General features: G+C 32.0%; 1 protein-coding gene across 1 annotated transcript in view; it reads right to left on the bottom strand.

The window, feature by feature from the left end:
* Positions 1-22,836, bottom strand: part of LOC118189550 (protein pangolin, isoforms A/H/I/S-like) — a 434,015-nt gene that overhangs the window by 328,572 nt on the left and 82,607 nt on the right. Inside the window, exon 3 of the mRNA XM_085825057.1 lies at positions 11,667-11,767. Within this exon, the coding sequence (XP_085681183.1) occupies positions 11,667-11,767 (101 nt within the window). The remainder of the gene's footprint in view (positions 1-11,666; positions 11,768-22,836) is intronic.

Genomic DNA, 22,836 nt, shown 5'->3' with positions numbered 1-22,836 from the left:
AACCTCTTTCCCACCTTCCTTCTCTAGGTCTGAAAATTATAAGGCACGCTATGCAACTTAAACAGCGAATACTGTATCATCAAACTATGCCTCCTACCATCCTTGAGTGCTATGAAAAATTTAGCATTAATGTATTTGTAATTTTAAAACATTATAATGACTGAAAATAGAACATAATACAAAAGTAAACAAAACTTGAAAACGATATTTTTATTCGGTTTCTATAAATGAAATTTTTGATGCTATGTTTTATACCGCTCTTAAATTAAAATTACAAAGTTGTAAATACCCAATATATACCTTTAGAAGCATGTTTTATGAATTGTATTTTTCGTATAAATGCTCATAATATTATTAATTCATACACAGTGTTTAAGTCTTACGTTTGTTCCACTGATAAACTATGCTTGTTACAATTTGAAACATAAATTAAAGATGTATGTTGCATGAAGTGGCAACAGCTTGGATGATTAATGCACCAAGGCAGCGGATTAAGATTTCATAGTTTAAAGTGAAGCGAGAAATATTAAGTCTATGACACAGCTATTTCTAATATTTAATTAAAAATACTAACATTACTGAAAATGAAAATATACCTCTGCACTTTAAAATATTAATAGTTACCTTACGTTGATCATAAACATGAAAGATGATGCAAATGCATTATAAAAATCCTTTCATGCATATTTTATCGAAATAAAAGAAATGTTTTCTTTCAATGACCTATAATAAATCAGTAATGTTTTTTACTTTTTATTTTCTACATTAGTTTAACTAGATATTTATCTGCCTAGGTAGAAACTAATCGTAAATTATTTTTTAAAAATTTAAAGTCAAGGGAAATACTAACGTGTCATGAAATATGGATAAATATGCAACGACAGAAAAATACTTCAATTTAGATGACTGAAATATGCATCTGAATTGGTAAACAATTTAGCATAATTATGGAATGAAAACTGTAGAAATTTATCAGGAGTATTAAGCTTTGGAAGCAAACAGATATAGAAGCAGTTTCTTACATTAATCAACAAAACAAAAATTAAATGAATTTAGATTTTATTTTAAGATTATTCATTTATATTTACTTTTAATTTATAGCATTATTAGCATAAATTTCCTCTGTTTGTTTCCTTGTTTATTTAAATACGACAAAGCACGCCAGGGTCCTCGAATTTCTTAAGTAATATCAACTAACTTGCAAATAATATTTATGGATACAGATGCATTCATTGAAGCAAAACCAAATAAGTTTTATAATTTATCAAAATCTTTCAAAAGATATCCGTTAATTGTTTTTGTAGGTGATGTAATCTAAATGACACAATCGAATTCAAAATGTTCCGTCGTTCAGCTGGCTCAGCTGGCAACTCTTAAAATTACATTTGATTAAAACACTTTGAAACGATACTGAGAAACGTGAATTACTCAAGTGCATCTAATTAAAATAAAATGAATTTAATTATGGCTAATAAACTTCAGAAGATGCGTAAGATCATTAGTCGGCGAGAAAATCAATTACGACTGCCTTCACTAGCAGACTGTTTAAGTGATATATGGCTTACCATTACATTTTAATTTAATAAATTTAAAATTATGCAAGAGCATGCTATACTTTAAAGACACATGCGATTTTATATTAACAAATAAATGAATCAAGAGGAATATGATTTGCTTTCTGATATTGTGATTTAAAGTTAAATGTTTATTGAAGAAATGTGAGGAAGTGGTATTTGTACATGTGAAATTCACATGTACAAACAAACAAACAATAAAGTGAATATATTGTTTGCGAAAATACAATAAAGATGATAAAAATGCACAATGTCTAGCGAAAGGCAAAAATATTAATCCTTAAAATTGAATTTAAGTACAAAAAGGAATGTAATACATAATAGAATTAGAAAAGTAACTAAAGTTTTGTATAAAAATTCGATATTAGTCGGTATTATAAACTTTATAATTAGCTGATAGTTTATAATAAATTATTATATAATAATTATAAACTGTTAGCTTTTGTTAATATATTAACAGTATAAAAGAAAACGCTGGTCTACAAAGCCTCATAAATATGCAGTGTTTAATTTTGAAGACTTAAATTTCAGTCTGAATTTCACATGTACAAAATACCACTTCCTCACATCTCTTCAATAAACATTTAACTTTAAATCACAATATCAGAAAGCAAATCATATTCCTCTTGATTCATTTACTAGCAAAAATACCCGATGACAGTTAAACTAAATTGAGAGAAATGTGTCTAACAACAGAGAGAACGATACCGCTGTAATCCTACTTTAATAACGATGCAAAAAATACGATTCAAAGGTCATAATACATTTTGCAGTCTGACGCCATGTGGAACCCACATAAATATTTTCCATAGAAAAATAAGCTAATTCTCTCTCATTATATCAGCTACAATGGCACGCATTTTTATCTCCGATGTGCGAGACTGTTGCCACTCGGAAAAATGACAGCGAAAATGAGCGAGTTTTTAATTAATATTTCGACTGATTAAAGTCGTACGAAAATGAGAATAGTCGAAATGGCTTGCTACGAATTTTTGGAATCAGGAATAATGTATTTAATGTTTGACAATGCTATTTTTACTTCATCGTAAAACTTAGAAATGTTCTATTAACAAACTCTAGGATTTGAAAGCGAGCAGTGGCAACAACTTTCCAAATAAAGCAGACTTTCATCTTCAGCTTGCGAGACTGTTGCCACTCGTAAAAATGAGGGCAAAAATTATCGTTTTTTCCGAGATTTTAGCTATTTTTTTTGCGGGGGGGAGGGTGGACGGCAACCTTTTTCAAACCCAGAAAAGAATTGTAGAAAGATTGGTGACGATAGCTGTAGTAGTTACTGAGTTATCAGAGGACAAACAAACATACTTTCTTCTTTATATGTATTGATAATAATCAGACATCATTCACTTATTCGACAATTAGTGATTCGAGAGTTAAACTGAAAAAATGATCGAAAACGAAAGACCACTACTTCCCAGTTTGATAATATGTATTTCAGCTAAATGCAAATAAAACATGTCAAAGTAAAAATTAAAATTAGAGAAAAAAGCAAGTTTAGATGTGTAAGATTTGGTGTAGGGATTTCTGATGCACAATGATAAAAAAGCAGACATTGTCAACTTCTGTTATAGTTTAAAAAATGGTGCATTCGAATTTTTTTCACTTAAAATTTCTACAAAAATTTTCAGCCTTTTTTTTAATTTTAACTAAAAAAACACTAAAAAAATTTTTTTAGTTACTGATTTAAAAATTATATTACTATAACAAATGATCGTGCTTTTATCCGCAAAGAATTTATCTTTGATAATTTGATATTTAATTCACAATAACTTGAGAAGTAATCAGTTGTATCTGAGTATTTCATTTTGATTCGATATAATTTGCTGCTATAAATGGTACTTTAAAATAAATACTGTAAGCAGAAATGGGAAAGGAAGCCGCCATATTTATGTCATATATCTTCTCTTTCAAGCATTTCATGTTACATAATATATGAAAAATACTACAATATCACATATAATTGCCCTAAATTTATTTATATATGTACAAAATTCGTAACAATATTATGTCTTTAAATTTTAGTTTGCTATCTATGATTCCTTATTTTCTTTTTATTTTGCATATCTGTGCAAATTGGCAGTTGTTAGCGTTATTAATCCACGCTACATAAAACTTTTGATTAATTCTTCGAATCATAATATGGTATAATTTATCACTTAACAAACTTAGAGATTCAAAAACAATGTACACAATTCTTAATGATATTATTAATGTTGATACTATTCATGTAATCAACAGGTACTATCCAATTTAATCGCCTAGCTTCGAAACTTACACACTACTGTAATAAATAAATAAATAAATAAATAATGTTTCACCTTTTATAAATAAACCAAAAAAAAAAAAAAAAAAACTTTTCGCAATCATTATGATTATGTAAAAATTTATGCAAACACAATGCAGTGAGATTCTATAGTGTTATTTTAGAACAGGCACTTTACGGGCATATTTTGCCCCCAAACCCTGCATCATTAATCATGGTAAAGAATTTTGAGAAAAAAGATGGAATCCTGTAATTTACTAAAATCCACTAATTTTCTTTGTATGGTGATATAGATAAAAACGGTGATTATAGATAAAAAGATAAAAGATAACAGATAAAAAGGAATGCTGCGTGAAAAAGATTATTATTTGTTTACCACAATATAAAAAATATCAGATTATAGGGCAAAGAAATGAATTCTAAGTACAGTAAAACTATAAGGCATATGTGTGAGTTAATTCGTCCTAAAAGTTAGATAAATATATGCTTGATATAACATTCTAAAACTGCAAAAGGATCAAAAAGAACTCAAAAGAAAAAGAATCCTAGCCATTTTCACGAGACTTAGCCGCAATCTCTATTTGCTCATGACTAACGCAACTGTTTGCTTACAGATTAGGTTCACAGCACAGTAACTTTACCCTAGAGAGGTGGAATGTAGCTGCTTTGGACTCCAGGTATTCAGAAACCGTAAGCACCTGAGACTTCTCAAAAGAGCAAAAATATTTAAGATTTGGTAGGACTGGATAAGAATCCATAAAATTACGCATGTTTTAGAGCAGTTCGTGGTTTCCAAAGTGTGGATAACGAAGCAATTTTTGATAAGTCTCGAAAAAAATGTTTTTTAAAAGCCTGTAGATTCATAAGGTTTCTTGAAGTAGGAGACACGAAAAATATGCAGTGCCCTCAACGGGACTCGAACCTGGACTTCTCGAGTACGCGCCGAGTGTGCTAGCCGTTACACCACAAAGGCATGCAGAAAAGAGGGAGAAAATACTTTATAAGCCTTTTTTTAGTGCAAAGGGGCTTTGTCCCTGGAGGACTAGTAATTTCGTTTTGAGATTTTGCGTCGAATCACTATAAATGGCGTATCACTTTTCAGATTGTTTGCCACCAAATGTTAGAGTCCTCCATTATATTTGAAGAAATTAAAAAGAAAAATTTCCATAAATGTATTAAATGTATGTATATTTCTTAGTGATAAAACAACGGTACCTAGAGCTATCGAATTTTGAATGACGTAATCCTACTGCGAATATGGGCATGTGGAAGACCAAATTTGAAATTTGGAATTTGTTTTATGATCAATTTCATATTTTGTAAAACTTTAACAAATTCTTGAGTAACAAACTCAACGATTTAAAAGCGAGCAATGGCAACATTCTAGGAGGGGGGGGGAAAGAAAAAATCTTTCGCGGAACTGTGTATCGGAAATTCTAAGGATAGGCTCATTTTAAAATTATTTTGCGATAGTGCTGTTGAACTGAATTTTATGGTTTAAGCGCAAAGAACATGATATTTAATAAATAAAGGTAATACACAAAATGTTAAAAAAACGCCCCTCTGGACGTAATTTAAAATCTGAAACCCTTCCGATTTTCTTTTTTCATATGTTGTTTATGGTTTAAATTTATTTATTTATTTTATTTAATTCTACTTTACTTAGTTTCACATAAATCAGTAAATCCCGTACTTTTACCGTATTGCGTTCAACAAATATTACGTAAATAATTCACAAACGATATCAGAATACTTTTTTACATATTTTGGGTTGTGCATTAATGTTCACATGCATATAACAATAAATTATTGTGTAAGGAATTCTCGCCTCCTCCCATGCGAACTCTCGTATTGTAAATGGTTAAGACGTCCAACTAGTAATGAAAGATCCAAAATTGGAATCCCGGCTAGGGCACACTTGATTTCTTAGGACTTTTGCTACGAAAGACCTAATAATCTTTACAATTGTTTCATGCTTACTATAAATAGATCACAGGCATATAACTCCATCAAGCTTTTACTGTATAAAAACGGCAGAGCTTGGTAAGGCACAAAGTCAGCTAAATTTCACATTTTTACTGCCCTGTATCATGGTTAGGAAAAACGGTATTTCCGTGGATATTATAAAGATTTCTAAAAATGTTTTTGATGATAGATAATTGGTGTGTAAGGTCCCTCACTTAAAATTCTAAGTTAATGTTGGAAGTGAGGAACCTAGGAACGGTGTCCGCCGATAATATCGCGGCAAAAACATCGCGGACGAAAACGTCGCGGAGAAAACAACGCAAGACGAAAACGTCGTGCTACAAAACATCGTGGGAGAAAACATCGCAAAGAGAAAACATCGCAGTTCTAAAACATCGTGCTACAAAACATCGTCGTCGAAAATAAAGCGGTTCAAAAACTTCGCAGTTTAAAAACATCGTCATCGAAAATATCGTGGTAAAAAATAAAGTATCTACAAATCGTCGCATGACGATAACTTCGCAGACATGCTTTTTTCAGGTTTTAATTATTGTAAATGGATATTCCCATAATGATTTGTGAGTGCAGTATGTAAAGAAGGATAATTTTTATTTTCACATATTTTATTAACTAATAAATGTTTGCTGAAAAAGTAAGAAGGAAACTTACGCATAAAAAATTAAATGCAAATTATAGATTATACTTTTCACGAAAAATTACCAGTAAAAACTTTATAAAAATGATTTATTAATGGCCTTTGTTAGTTAACTATGTCGGTTTAAAATTCTATTAAGTGCTATAAGTTGTATTAATTTTCTATGCTTAAGTTTCGTTCTTATTTTCTCAGCAAAAATTTATTAGTTAATAAAAAGTATGAAAGTAAAAATTATCCTTCTTTCCATCTTGCGCTCACAAATCAATATGGGAATATCCATTTACAGTTATTAAAGCCTGAAAGAAGCATGTCTGCGATGTTATCGTCATGCGATGATTTGTAGATACTTTATTTTTTATCACGATATTTTCGACGACGATGTTTTTAAAGTGCGAAGTTTTTGAACGGCTTTATTTTCGACGACGATGTTTTGTACCACGATGTTTTAGAACTGCGATGTTTTTTTCGTTGCGATGTTTTCTCCGCGATGTTTTCGGCTGTAACCCTAGGAACTGATAAGCGAATAATCGCTAGAGTTCGAAGACAGGAAACAACAAGAGAGAAGGGTAAATAACCCTTTATTATTTCTATAAGATTTAACAAAACTCCGCCTGGGAGTGAACAAATAAAGTCCGCACTTTGGACTTGAACTTAAAAGACTAAAAATTAAACTAAAACTAAGATTAACTAACTAAATATAGCGAAAGCTATCAAGGTTCAATGAGAGTTGGCCCCTTAACTTATTTTACTACGAAGTTTAGCAAGGGCCTGAGTACGGCCGAGCGTATAACAGCTTTGAGAGAGAGTGCGGCCAAAAAGGCAGACGCGCGTAGTTCAGAAACTCTGAATCTCTCTCTGTCTCAGTAAGCAACTTCGTGGTTTAAATACCGCTCCTTTTCATTAAATATTCAGACAATTCCAAAACTACGTTCTGGCCGGAAGTAGTAAGTTGAAGTTTAAAATTTGACAGGAAAGGAACTTAAAATTTAACTGTTAATAAAATTAACATAATCCTTACAGGTGAAAAGCACATAATCTGAAATATTTTTTCTTCTTCTTTGGATAACATATGATTTAAGACTTCCACGAAAGCACCATTCAGCAGAGTTCCACCACAGCAGAGCGGTAAGGGAAGATGCTCGATTTTCTCCCCCCCACCCAATGGTCACAAAATTCCACGAATTGGTTAAATGTCTAAATGCTTCCCGTTGTGAAGACAGTTTGAAAATAAATTGCCAATAGTAGTCAGTTTGCAGTTAGTCAGACCTAAGAGCTAAAAGAATTAATCAATGGCACACCTCATTAATTTTATTTAGTTTAAATTTTTACATATAGGTGATGAAACGTATGTCGAACAGACTACGTGACTGTATGGTCTTTCTTTTTCAACAGCTTTAAAAACTGAACACTACATTGGACAGCATTTAGCTTAATGAGAGGGAAAAGTCTTTGAAAATAAAACTATGCCGTCGCTCGGAATGGAGTACCGAAATACCCAATCGACTTGTGATAATTGTTAAACTGCAAGTGCACATGGATGGAATGTCTTAATTTCTAACATCTCTCCATTTAAGACGACTAAACGAAGACTAGACGAATCACAATCGATCAAGCTCAGCCTAATAACGTCCACCAATTAAAGTCAGCCGCCAGACGTAAAGAGCTTTTAGGTAAGTGGGAAATTCCTGAAAATAAACTACTTCTTTGAGTGCAGTAGAAAATGGGATCTTTGGATTACACTTGATGTGCTAGTCGATGCATCTCAACACTGTAGGTGAGAAATGTCTTAATTAACTCTAATGCAAGCCGAGATCAATGGCATGCAACAAAATGCATATTAAATGTTTCATAAATGAAGCAATGATTGCGATATCGCACTCAGAGCTGCTAATTTGAAAATAAAAGGAATTTTGCCTCACTGTTCCTTTCTTTGTTACACTTTGTGGAATGAAATAAATAGTAGCAGCATTATTTCGATCATTATGACTGTTTTGTCTGTTGATGTTCTGCAATCAGCTATGTGAACCAAAAAATACGAGCTCAAAGCAGCTATGCAACTTCATAAAACTCAGTTTGCCACCAGTACCTGTGCAGTTTCACAGAAATCAGTCAATGACCTTAGAGGGAACATTGGCTGCATATCCTGGCTCCCAAAATATGAAGTTTAAAATAAATAAGCCGCTTCTTCAGATATTCTCTAAAAACAACTTTGTAAGATGGCAAACAGCACTGTCTCTCCTGCGGTAATTAATTACAGCGAAAGAGCTCACGTGGTTTCACCCTAATCAATTATCTGATCATCTATCTAAACGAGGGGAAAATTTTAACCGTTGTCGTTTACTAACACAGTTTGCCTTGTTTCAAGCTATTCAAAATTTTAGAAGTTCAGCTCAACATGGATGAGAACTTGATATTTTATAATTGTTATCTTGCAGTATTTCATCAAACAGCTAGCGTGTGATCTTTGGCTGGCGCTGGTTTCAATTAAAAACACTTGGTATATTACAAGAAAGAAAACGAGCAATGTCCTCTTTTTGAGAAACAAATTCCGTGTCATTTATTTGCTCCCGATGAAGGGAAATCCACCTGCGTTGTCTCGTAAAATGCACTGAGCCATCTCAGTAGAAATGAACGTCATAGGCTGACTTTTGCCATTAACTTTGACAACTGCAGCATGCACGATTTCGAGTTAGCCGTTATAAACAACGCGTGTTGCAACTGGATTTCGGAACAGGAAAAGAATGATGATTGTCTACGGAGGAAAGAACGCTTTTTTATCAACCACGTGCGTACGAGAAAAAAAGGACACAAACATATAAGAGACTGTCTTTTAATTTCGACGTTATCGCATTCAGCCAGCGGCCCTGCGATACAAAGTACAAAATGGCCCTTTATCGGCGGCTTCCGAGATAGCAAGGTCGCTTGTGGAGGATTTCTCAGAAAGCCATTTTATTTTACGGAGTGAAACCATGTCTGTTTTCACGTGCCAGGAATAACATTTCTGTTTTCCGCTCCCCTCAACATTATCTGGGTTAATTGCGTTGTATGCATATTTGCGACAGTTATTAGTGCGAACAATTAGTGGTACAACGTCCCCGGATGTTGTTGCTTGTCATTGATTTCACATGATAAAAGTAGGTTCTTAGATTATGTGTAAGCCCGGTATATTTATGAAGGGCCATCAAGAAAATATTTTACTAATTTATTTTACAAACATGGATTACTGGAAAATATTTATACAATTTCAGAATGATTTGCAATAGTACTCGGCACGTTATGAGAAATAATTAAGAAGGAATAATCTTTCATATCGTTAGGATAAATTTTTTAGGAAAGGGGCATGCTGTTCTATGCAGTCTGTTATTAAATTTTAACCGTGTTATTCCTCATGACCGAGAGGGTTATATAAAGCAATTGTTTTGATATGCTTAGATTTTGTAAAAGACATAATTCTATCTTATTTATTTCGAAAAGCTACTGCCTGAATTTAATCTTATATTTACCTTTTACTTAGGAAAAGTCGAATAGTGGGAGTGAATAATGGCCTATAACGGGGCGACCAAACTTTACGTCAGTTGGAGTCATATAATAGAATTTAAGAATATTCAAGACCCTCAACTAGAGTTTTCTAGCGGTCAAAAATATTCTTTCGTATTTTTAAAGGAACAGTAAAGTGCGTCTTGAATAGTAAAATGCCATTGAAGTAAATTAATAAGAATTTTACATGCTTTAATCACGAGATTATTAAATGCCATTGTTTTTTTCCAAAAATATTGTTAATCTTTCCGTTCAAGAAACTCAACATTATCTGGGTTAATTGTAAAAATTAAAAACTTTTTTGACATACAATAAGCACTCTTTTTTTCCCCCTTTGTTCAGATCAAATATTTTCTTCTGGTTTTCAAAATTTTGCCTTGTTCATTGACTGATTGATTGACTGATTGTTCATTGACTGATTGTTTATTGACTAATTGTTGACTGATTCTAATATGAATAAATTGAAAAAGTAAGGAACAAAGACTTTGCTTTCATGCTGATCTATGAAGCTTTCGTTCAAATGAAGAATAACGTAAAAAATTTGGAAAATATGCACTAGCGGTTTTTTGGATAAAATTATAGAAGGTGGAATAAATAAGAGTTGCGGAGAAATTGGAGAAAATTACTGTTTTAAAATAAACTTTCAGGTAACCAACGTTTTTGCATAGCAGAAAATTATTATTTTAAAATAAACGTTCAGCTCAACCAAAATTTTGCATAAATATAATAATCCAAACTTTCCCCGCAATAAATGATAAGAAACATAGATAAACATTTCGTTACGTAATTCGTTTAAAGAGAATTGATTGTCAGATGTGTCTGATTTTCTAATTTTTTTTAATCTAATGAAATTATGAAATTACGATTACACACATTCACCCTGCTTTTCATTAAGATTGAGATGAATCATCAGCAGAGCATGTTTCCAATCTGTCTTTTCTACAGTTTCGATAACCCCTTTTCTACAGTCAAGACAACGTATCTATTTTTAACTAGCATCATGACGTTAGAAAATCACAAAAAACAGAATTATTTGCCTTTTGTTTCGATTAGTTTGCCTTTTGTTTCGATTAGTTTGCCTTTTGTTTCGATTAGTTCCGATTAGTAGTTAGTATTAGCCTTTTGTTACGACTGGTTTGAAATTGCTTAAAACTGTTATGCCCATAAGTAATTAAAATAAAAATATTGATCGCAGAAAAAAATATTCCTGATTTGAACTAAAATTATATTTCAAAAGTAAAACTAGCAAATGTTTTTTTATAACATGAGCTATGCTTATTGAACCAAAGAGCCACATGTGGCTTGCAAACTACGTTTTGGCTATGCGTGACATACAATATTGCAGACTAGGAATTGTGCAATGTATCTTTGCTGTTAACTGGAAGTTAAAGATATCGTACGTTTTCAACCGCACTTCTGCTGGATGAAGTACGTTGGAAATGAACCATGCTCTATGTGAAAAGGTTTAGGACTTAAATGTTGGATCTGCTCTTATTTTCGGCTTTACGAAAAACTTAAAACTCTTCGTCCTTGGCTAACTTATTTCCATTCAAGCAAGAGAAAGAAGAAGCCTTTTTTTCGTCTACATCGGAACTACGAATGTAATTCTGCAGCCGAGCCATTTTGAAAGGATAAGAGAATTTTAGAAACTTACCATGGAAACTGGGCCCAGCGATCCATTGTGTGGGTGAGGGTACGGCGACACCACATAACCGATGGGACCAGAGTGGGGAGATAACAGTTCAAAAGATTTTCCTAGAAAAATAAAATACCGAGATTATTTTATTGGAAAAATGTACAAAATAAATAAATCTTAAAATGAAGCCAGTTCTGCATAATATATATAGATATATATTAATATGGGCTATTTTTTTTTTCATTTACATATTCATTAAAATACTAAGAACAGGAAAAAATAGTTTAATTTATTTTAAACTAAATCAATGAGAAACACAAATCTAACATTCTGTACTCGTATTTTTTTTTTTTTTTTTTTTTTTTTTTTTTAATGAAGCACGTCTATAAATGCGTGAAACTATTTTTTTCCACTACTCTTAATACGTTTTAAAATATAGTCTCCTTTAAGTTGTAGAGTATTTTTTGGTAGCAGGAGTCATGAAAAATAAGCAACGCCTTCGCCGGGAATCGAACCACGGACCTCTGGAATACGTGCCCAGCGTGCTGACCACTACACTACGAAGGCATGCTAAGTAGGCGGGAGAAATACGTTATAAAGTATTCGAACTGAGATAATTTTGGATTCCTCGGAGCAACGTGAGTAATGCTTTAGTGCACAACGCCTCTGTCGCCGTTGAGGAGTACCTTTTTTAGGTAAAACTTTCTTTAAAATGCCAAGAAAAAAATGTACATTCATGTAAAAAAAAAAATTTTTTTTTAATAAAAATCTGAAAGCTTTCAAATTATATTACGCCTTCAGATTATATTACATATTTCAGATTATATTTATATTACGTCCAAAGGGGCGTTTTTTTTAATGTTTTGTGTGTTACCTTTATTTATTAAATATCACATTCAGATTTTTATTAAAAAAAATTTTTTTACATGAATGTACATAAAATAAATTTAATACACTTAAACCATAAAATTCAATTCAACAGCATTATCGAAAAGTATTTAAAAGCGCACATCATTAGAAATTCCGATACACAGTCTCGTGCGCAGGAAATAAAATGTTTTTTTTTTTTTTTTTTTTTTTTTTTTTTCCGTAGTGTTGCCATTGCTCGCTTTGAAATTGTTGAGTTTGTTAATCAAAAATTCGTTTAAAGTTTTACGAAATATGAAATCGATGATAAAACAAAATCCAAACGCAGGGTTCCAGATACCCAATTCGAGTGGAGGACTACGTTATTCAGAATTTGATGTCTCTAGGTACCGTTGTTTTTTCACAGTGCGAGAAACATACATACATTCATGTAGATTATTTTTTGAATTCCTTCAAATATAATGCGGGCTGTAATATTTGGTGACAACAATTTGAAACATGGCACGCCGTTTTATATATAACCAACGCAAAATGCTAAAAAGAAATTAATAGCCCTTCTAGGCATATTGTCCCTTTGGGTTATTTATTTTTAAAATATCCTGAAATCAGATTTTCGTATTTAAATTCCAGTTTGACACCTGAAATAGTTTTAATTTGAACAGTAACGACATGTTTAGTTTAAAATTAAATATTCAGAATTTTCAAGACGCAGGACATGAAGTTATAAATTTAAAACATTAGCTTCTCTAAACAGCTACGGCATGAAATGTTACCGTTTGATGGTTTGATGTGGAAGGCAATTTACTGTGGTATTATTCCGTGATAAATGTCTCCCATATGAAAACTTTTGCCCTTATGTGATAAAGACAAGACTTAATTATTGAAGACATAGCAGTGCGTGTTTTTCGCTTGATCTCTTCTGCACAAGGCTCACAAAAAACATCTCGCATCAGTGAAATGACAATATTTTCTGCTTCACCAGGAGATGATATTTGCCTACAAAAACCATAACACCTTCTTTGAAGTGTTAAAAAACAATGAAAATTCTCCTTCTATTAATCAGAAATCGTAAAAGTAAGCCAATCAAGGTATCCAATATTAACTGTGCAAGATTTATTTATATCTCTAATGTCGAAGCATTACTGCGAGAATGGAGATTGTATCATGAAATAGCGGAAGTACCCGACGGCAGTTAAATTAGATTGAGAGTAATACATATAATAACAGAGAGAACAATACCACTGGAATCCTTCTCTAATAACGATGCAAAAAAATACGATTCATAGCCATACATTTTTCAGTCTGATGCGATATGAAATTCACATAAAAAATTTCGATAGAAAAATAAACTAATTCTCTCTCATTATATCAGCAACAATAGCGCACAGTTTTTAATGATTTTCGTCTTTCTAATCAAATGGTCGTAAAAGCTCAAGTTCCATCCAATATTTCACTTATATTCATTTTCAGTCGATTAAATGTGGCAAAAAATCGATCATAATTAATCAGAAATCAATAATGCAAACAAACAAACACACAAACAGACATTCTATATAGATTTTGTAAAACTTAAAAGGTATTTCTCCTGCCTTCTTAGCTCGCTTTCTTAGTGCAGTGGTCTGCACGCTAGGCGCGTATTCCAGAGGTCCGTGGTACGATTCCCGGCGAGGTTGCTCATTTTTCAAGTCTCCTGCTTCCAAAAATCCTAATGACTCCACAAACTTCCGAATTCTTGGTTAACAAACTCTACGATTTGAAAGCGAGCAGTAACAACAGTTTTCGAAATAAGGCATTTTTATCTCCAACGCGCGAGACTGTTGCCATTCGGAAAAATGAGTGCGAAAATTAATGTTTCCGGAGTTTTTAATTAATATCTCGGCTGAATAAAGTCGTACGCAGTTGAAATGGCTTTCTAAGGATTTTCGGAATTGGGAATAATGCATTTAATGTTTGGCAATGCTTTTTCTTATAACATCGTAAAACTTAGAAATTTTTTATTAACAAACTCTACGATTTGAAAACGAGCAGTGGCAACAACTTTCGAAATAAAGCAGATTTTCATCTTCAGCTTGAGAGACTGTTGCCACTGGGAAAAATGAGAGCGAAAATTAGCGTTTTTTCAAGTTTTTAATTAATATCTCTGATTTTAGCTACTTTTTTTTTGGAAAAAAAGTGGACGTCAACCTTTCCAGGACCCAGAAAAGAATCGTAGAAAGTTTGGTGATGATAGCTGTAGTAGAAACTGAGTTATTAGAGGACAAACAAACATACTTTCTTCTTTAATCAGACATCCTTCACTTATTCGTCAATTGATGATCCGAGAGCTAAATTGAAAAACTGAAAAAATGATCGAAAACGAAAGACCACTACTTCCCAGTTTGATAATATGTATTTCAGCTAAATGCCAAGAAAACATGTCAATGTAAAAATTTAAATTAGACAAAAAAGCAGGTTTAGCTGTGTAGATTTGGTGTAAGGATTTCTGATGCACAATGATAAGAAAAGCAGACATTGTCAACTTCTGTTATAGTTTAAAAAATGGTGCATTATATTTTTTCTTTTCACTTAAAATTTTTACAAAATATTTTCAGCCTTTTTTTTTTAAATTTGATTAAAAAAACATTAAAAAAATATTTTTAGTTACTGATTTAAAAATTGTATTACTATAACAAATGATCGTGCTTTTATCCGCAAAGAATTTGTCTTTGATAATTTGATATTTAATTCACAATAACTTGAGAAGTAATTAGTTGTATCTGAGTATTTCATTTTTATTCGATGTAATTTGCTGCTATGAATGGTACTTTAAAATAAATATACTAAGCAGAAATGGGAAAGGAAGCCGCCATATTTATGGAAAAACCTACATCGGAACAGGAAACCGCAAATGATCGAAATATTTGGAAGGAACGGAAGGAGAATAAAGCAAAAAACCTTTTTTTATAAAATTATAAATTAAAATATATATATATATATAATTATGCTTTCTCACTCTCAATTGGCTTTGGATTTCCCGAATCCGCGGTTTCATACAGTACTGTAACAAAAGACTGGCGTCTTCATTACTCTTACCTTGTGGTCTAAGAGTAAATTTATTGTGGTAAAGAAGAGAAATAAAACTGATTTAGAATACACAACTTTTCAGTATTATAGAAATTCTAAATTTAGAATATTTCTTTCAAAATAAGAATACATACATTTTGTTAATTTTCAGAAAAAGCATGAAATTTTAATCATGTTCGTAGAAATGTAGGAAAATTTCAATGTCAGAGTAAAACGTTGCATTTTCATATTCGGGAATGACCTTTTGAATGAAGGACTCAAATAATATCAAAAGCTTTTACTTCAGCAAATTTCAGAACAATTCTAAGTACTAAAATAATTGATAGGTAATAAAAGCGGGGAGGCAGATAGATATAGTACAGCCGTTATAATATCACTCGCGATAGCTCAAAAATCTTTCGGATTATTTTCCAGAATTCCTTGTAATTGGAGCCCCCGAGATGTAGAGTCCATGAACACTGGTAGTTCAGCAGTCCGGAGTTTGAATCCCAGCTAACGGGCTGCCGCATGGGCGTTTTCGTGGTTTTTTCCATGTGTAAGTGTATACGAGTCAGTTTACCCCGTATTCGGGTGGAAAGTACTCCACGAAGGCATTCATCTCCTTAGGCAGATAACCCTCGAGTGCTTTGCAGTAATCAAATAAACTAAACCAACTTTGTAATCGGTTCGAGAATATATATAGGAATTAAGAATTCTAAACTCGAAAGCAGTTGTAGCGGCCGAGCGGTAAAGTCGCTGAACACTGGTAGTTCGGTCCGACGATCGAATCCCGCGAACGGGCTGGCTGCATGGGTGTTTTCGGGTTTTCCCCATGTGTAACGTGTATACGAGCCAGTTTCCCTTAGAAAGTCCTCCACGAAGGCATCCCTCCTCTTAGGCAGATATCCCTCGAGGCTTTGCCGTAATTAAATAACCTAACCTAACCTAACCTAACCAAAGCAGTTGAAAAAAACCGTTAAAAGTAAATGGATCCAAGATTTAAATTTGGTGCTTAATAAGTCCAGAAATGAATAATGAACTGAATTTGCAATTAAGATTGAATTAATTGCCAGTTCAATGCCGATTCTATTTAAACTGAAGAAAAAGGACAAGAATCCACAATGTTAGAAATTTCGGAAAGTAAGAAATATTTCCGGCGTGGAAGCGAAATGGATAGACAGGTAATGTTAGGTAACAATTATAATATTATCGACAATAATCATATCAATGCAGAACAACGAATCAAAATCATTCTTAATCTGTGAGTCAGTTTCCCTTAGAAAGTCGTCCACATAATATTATCGAAAATAATCATATCACTGCAGAACAACAAATCAATATCATTCTTAATCTGTGAGTCAGTTTCCCTTAGAAAGTCGTCCACATAATATTATCGAAAATAATCATATCACTGCAGAACAACAAATCAATATCATTCTTAATCTGTGAGTCAGTTTCCCTTAGAAAGTCGTCCACATAATATTATCGAAAATAATCACATCACTGCAGAACAACAAATTAATATCATTCTTAATCTGTGAGTCGGTTTCCCTTAGAAAGTCGTCCACAAAGGCAATTCCTCCTCTCCACAAAGGTATCCTTAATCAGATAGCCCTCGAGTGCTTTCCCGTAATTAAATAAACCAAGCCATTCTTAATATGCCAAATTAAGGAAGGGAAAGATCATCACTTTCAACTAGTATATGGTAATGAGTTCTATAACATAAAATTAGCAGCAATATTTTGACTAACTTACTTTCATATTTTAAATAGCAATAAATGAGTTCTCGATAAATACGGTGATATTCAAAATGACAACAAAAAATTTCCGCCTTATGCTCATGATAAAAGTCAGCAAAACCAAATACCTTCCGAAAATTAATTATTTCAAAAATATATTTTTCACCTTCTTTAAAAAATTTTCCCCGAAACTGAAAATTGACCAGTGAAGGAGACAAAAAATATGGGAAATTATAAAGAAAGACTTTTTTTTCTTTCGTCTCTCCCTTTAAGATTTATGAAAGGAGGAAGAGTGGCAGACAACCATGACGAAAAACTCATTTTAGAAACACGTGCGTCTCATTAAAGGTGATGTTTTAAAAAATTATAAATAAACAAAAATAAAATAATTGTAAAATATATTCATGGAAAAATGAAGAGGCTCGTAGTAGTAATCACACGTCATTAGTTTGTCCTTTAATATCTATTTTTAAGATGAACTTTTTTTTTTTTTAGTCCAAAGGGATTTGAATCCCGAAGAACTATTAGTTTCGTTTTGGCATTTTGGGTCGGACGGATAAATGTCGGTTCACTTTTCAAACTGTTGCCATAAAATGTTAGAGTCCTGCATTATATTTGAAGAAATTAAATAATGAAAATCTGCGTAAATGTATGTATATTTCTCACATTGTCATAAAATAACGGTACATAGAGTCATCGAATTTTGAATAACGTAATCCTCCAACGAATATGAGCATGTGGAAGACCAAATTTGAAATTTGAAATTTGTTTTATGACCGATTTCCTATTTTTTAAAACTTTGACGAATTTTTGATTAACAAACTCAAGGATTTCAAAGCGAGCAATGGCAACGTTGTGCAGAAAAAACATTTTTATCTCCAGCGCGTGAGTCTCTGTATCGGAAATTCTAAAGATATGCTCGTTTTAAAACTATTTTGCGATATTGCTGTTGCACTGGATCTTATGGTTTAAGTGCGAGGAACATGATATTTAATAAAGAAAGGTAACACACAAAATGTTAAAAAACGCCCCTTTGGACGTAATTTAAAATCTGAAACATTTCAGATTTTTTTTTTTTTTTTAATTTCATTTCTACATCTAGTTTGATGATGTGGCATTATGTATACAAGTTATGCATTGTTATAGGCTACAGACCATCTTTTGAATTAATCAGCAATACTGTGCATTCGATTTATTGAAGCAGACAAATTAGTGTTTCAAATATCCGGACTAATTCTATTATCCAACTAAAGCAAATCACTCAGATAATCGAAAAAAACACAGCTTATTAGGTTGCATATTCTCTTTCCAATAGATACATTTTGAACAAGGATTTGAAATATTTCCTCGCCCATCATCAATTATTTTGGACCGGCTTAGCTTCTTGCAACCAAGTTTGCTCGCGCAGTTAGAATAGCTTGAGCAAAAGTTTGCTCGACTTTTATTTTGTGAAATTAAATAAAAATGTTAAAGTTATTTTAAATTTTACTTTACGTTTTATGTTAGCTTAAATTCCCGCAAGTAGGGAAGATTAAATTGTAAGCATAAATTGTGCCAATTGTTAAGTTTGAAAGTAAGTCGTAAGTCCCTGTAAGTCTCACAAGGAACCAAAGTATTAGTTGAAATGAAAGCAAGTATTAGTTTCCCTATAACTGTATTAGCAAGTATTAGTTTCCCTATAACTGTATTAGCAAGTATTAGTTTCCCTATAACTTCAAGAGGGGGGGGGGAAATCTGAAAGCTTTCAGATTTTACATTACGCCCAAAAAGGCGTTTTTTTAACTTTTTGTGTGTTACCTTTACTACACACACTTCGCTGCCAGCCTTCGTCTGGCTTTTAAATGTACGGGAAAAACAGCTGAAAGGAACACCAAACGTTAACTTTAAAAACTGCGTAGAATTTTACTCTGCAGAACAACTTCATAAAAAAAAGTTATTACGTATAACAAAATTACAATGAAATAAGCAATATTCCTTAATACAAATATTAATTATCCTAATAAATAAATTAACAAATTCCCTTTGCAAAATCTTAAGAACTCAAATGGTATAAAGGAGGTTAAGAACTTTGCTTCCTAAAAAAATCACTCAAAACTTGTCAATATCTTAAAGACAGTGAAATGAGCAATAAATAACATAAAAGAATATAAAAAACAAAAAACTCTGAAAAGCAAAGTATAATTAATGATATTTTATCTTATATTTTCAAGAGAAAAAAATTACAATGAAATAAGCTATATCCCTTAATACAAATATTAATTATCCTAATAAAAAATTTAACCAACTTTACGTTGAAAAAACAAAAATCACGCAAAACATTTCAATATCTTACAAATAGTGAAATAAGCAAAAAATAACATGAAAGAAACTCAAAAAACAAAAAATTCCGCGCAGAATTCTCTGCAGAAAAAAAATCATCATAAAAAAAAATCAATAAAATGCATTATATACATAAAAAAATGACAATGAAATATGCCAATAAGAAATACGATGAAAAATTGTTGCCAAACCTATATTTCTAAAAGAGTGAAACTATTCAAAATGATGAGATTTCATCAAAAATCTATCAACAACAATAAGAAAGGAAAATTGTTGCCAAAATCATATTTCTAAAGATGTGAGAGGTGTCGGAAGCTTCATTTAAAAAATTTTTTTTAAATACAAAATATTATCTTTTTTCCAAAATTATTTTTGCAAAAGCAGTCGCAAGGATGAAAGTTTAACGTGTCCAAAAATCAAAGAAAAGTAAACTGTACATTTAAAAAAATAAACCTTTTTAGACAAAAATCCCGTTGAAAAGGTGTTAAGCTCCCTTTGTTAAATAAATTCGTATTGAATCGATTTACTGAAACACGAAATTTATTTTAAGTTCGTAAAATAGCTAAGTGCCTACGTTTCATGACGATGTGAAAATGGAATGTGTAGAGTAAAATCTCGCTTTCCTATAGCCCACTATGTCTCAAAATGACGCAATTTCGTAACAAAACATAAAATAAAAAAAATTCCAATTCGAATTTCGAAAAAATCGCTTCGAGGAGCACTGGCTCTTGTCTACATGCACCTATGTACCAAATTTCGTAGCCGTGGGTCTATTAGCTTACGCTCAGCGCGAACGAAAGACACACACACACAGAGACTCTTTCTTTTATTATATGTAGAGATCACGTTCTTTGCAGTTAAACCATAAAATTCAATTTAACAGCAATATCGCACAATAATTTTAAAATGAGCATATCTTTATAATTTCCGATACACAGTCTCGCGCGTTGGGGGAACATATGGGAAAAATGGAACCATTGTACGGGGGGGAAATCACTGCTACACAGTCTCCGTGATTTTTGACCCCCCCCCCGTAGAGTGTTGCCATTGCTCGCTCTGAAAAAAATTTCGGCATCATATTTCAATGGATGTATCCATTTTTAGCGTTCCCGAAATCCATTTCAACGATTTTTTTTTTTTTTTTACGCGACTTCCAAACCTACGCACAGAATAAAGGACGCTTTTTTCAAAATGGATTTTAAAATGTATTCAAATTGAAGTTTTCGTGACGTCTCTACGTACTTATGTATGTATGTGTGCATGTATGTCGCATAATCAAAAACGATTAAACGTATACGTTGAAATTTTGCATATGGCATATGGCATTTTGAAAATGCTATAACTTCTAGTCTTCCGTTTTCATTGCAATCGACACTACCAAACGTATATACCAATCCCTTATCCGGCTTAAAAGTCCTTACCTGGGACTTTATTTTCGCAATCCTTGATAGCAGTCATATAAGTCAAGATCGTAGTCAAGTGTTTCAAATGACGAAAATATTCATGTTTTGGCAATGCCAACTTTTTTTTTTAATTAATTTTCCACAAATAATAAAATCTAACTTTTAATGCGGTCTCCAGATTCCAATATTTATATTTACATTTAGAAACATTTTATATTCTTTGTGAAAAAAATAAAATTATAAAAAGTGTCTCCCATATAACAAAAACTGACCGGGATATTTAATTTCAGTGTGCAAATTTTGATGTCATTTTTAACTTGCCTTAAGAGATCGGTAATTCAAGTTAGAAAATGTAAACGCAACGTATTAATTTTATTTAAAATGTGTTGTCCCGATTGGCAACAACAGTTTTTTTCAGAACGATAATATTTTGAACTGTAAGTTTTTGAGCAGTAATGTTGACGGTAATGTTTCTGAATAAAGCAAGTATTTAACAATTAATGTTTTGACGGAATGTGTTTTTAATAAAGGAACTAATTAATTGCTAACATTTCAGAAGTGGGATAAACTAGAATTATTATCTAGATTTAACTACGTATTGCCTTAACGTACGCTAAGCCTAAACTGAATGCGGAAGCTCGCCAAAACTGAAAGTAGAAAGGTACGTGAATTTATAAACTGTTTATGTTATGTATAAGTATTAAACGGAAAGAACTTAAGTATAATTATTGTATTAGTATTTGAAAATTGAAGTCTAAGATGGCTTATTTGGCAAGAGGCAAAAAATGTGATTTAAAAGAACTTGCTTTGGAACTTGATGTAGATGTCCCTTATGATATTAAAATTGTAGGCTTAAGAGATATGATTTTGAATAGTAAGAATTATAACGAAGACTTTACTAAACAAATGCTAGATAGAATTATAAATGATCGTTTAGACAGGGAAAAGTTAGAAATTTTAGAAAAAGAAAAAGATAAGCAAAGAGCATTTGAAATGGAAATTTTAGAAAAAGATAAGCAAAGAGCATTTGAAATGGAAGAAAAAGCTAAGCAAAGAACTTTTGAACTTGAAAAATTGAAAATAGAAGCGGAAATCAGAAGTAGTAATGTAAATGATTCTGTTCCTTCTAATGTTAGTAGAAGTAATATTTGTGATATGAGTAAATTAATGCATAAGTATGATTTGAATGAAGGTGATATAAGTTTTTATCTAGTTTTATTTGAGAGACAGGCACGACGTATTGGGTTAGAAGAACAAAACTGGGTTTCTCAGCTGCTGGGTCTATTGCCTTATGAAATAACTCAATTAATTGCTAACATTTCAGAAGTGGGATTCGAATTACGCAAATTAATAGACATTTTAAAGAAAAAGATAAATGATAGAACGAATGCAGAGAAATATGTAACTGAAAATTACGTCTTGAAGAATAATCGATTGTTTCGTAAAGTGAAAGATCAGGAAAAGGAGAAATTGTTATATGTCATACCTAAATCGATGAGAAAAGGTATTGTAGTAAAATTTCACGATCTTTTGGGACATTTTTCAGCAGACAGAACTGTTGCCAAAATCAAGGAAGCATACTGGTTTAAAGGAATGAAACGATATGTTATGCGTCACATTTCGATGTGTTTCGAATGCCTAGTAAATAAAATGCCTAGTGGTAAGAAACAAGGAGTACTGCATCCAATTAGACCTGGTAGAAGACCTTTTGCAATTATACATATATATCATTTAGGACCATTCGTAAAAAGTTCAAGAGGAAATACAGAATTATTTGTAATAATTGATAATTTTACGAGATTTACACGCTTATATCCT

Source organism: Stegodyphus dumicola, chromosome 10, assembly GCF_044657685.1.
Source record: "Stegodyphus dumicola isolate Sdum_Otavi_A_Nest chromosome 10, ASM4465768v1".
Classification (NCBI taxonomy): Eukaryota; Metazoa; Arthropoda; class Arachnida; order Araneae; family Eresidae; genus Stegodyphus; species Stegodyphus dumicola.
Note: the sequence above shows the minus strand (reverse complement) of the source record. Positions and strands in the feature narration are given on the sequence as shown.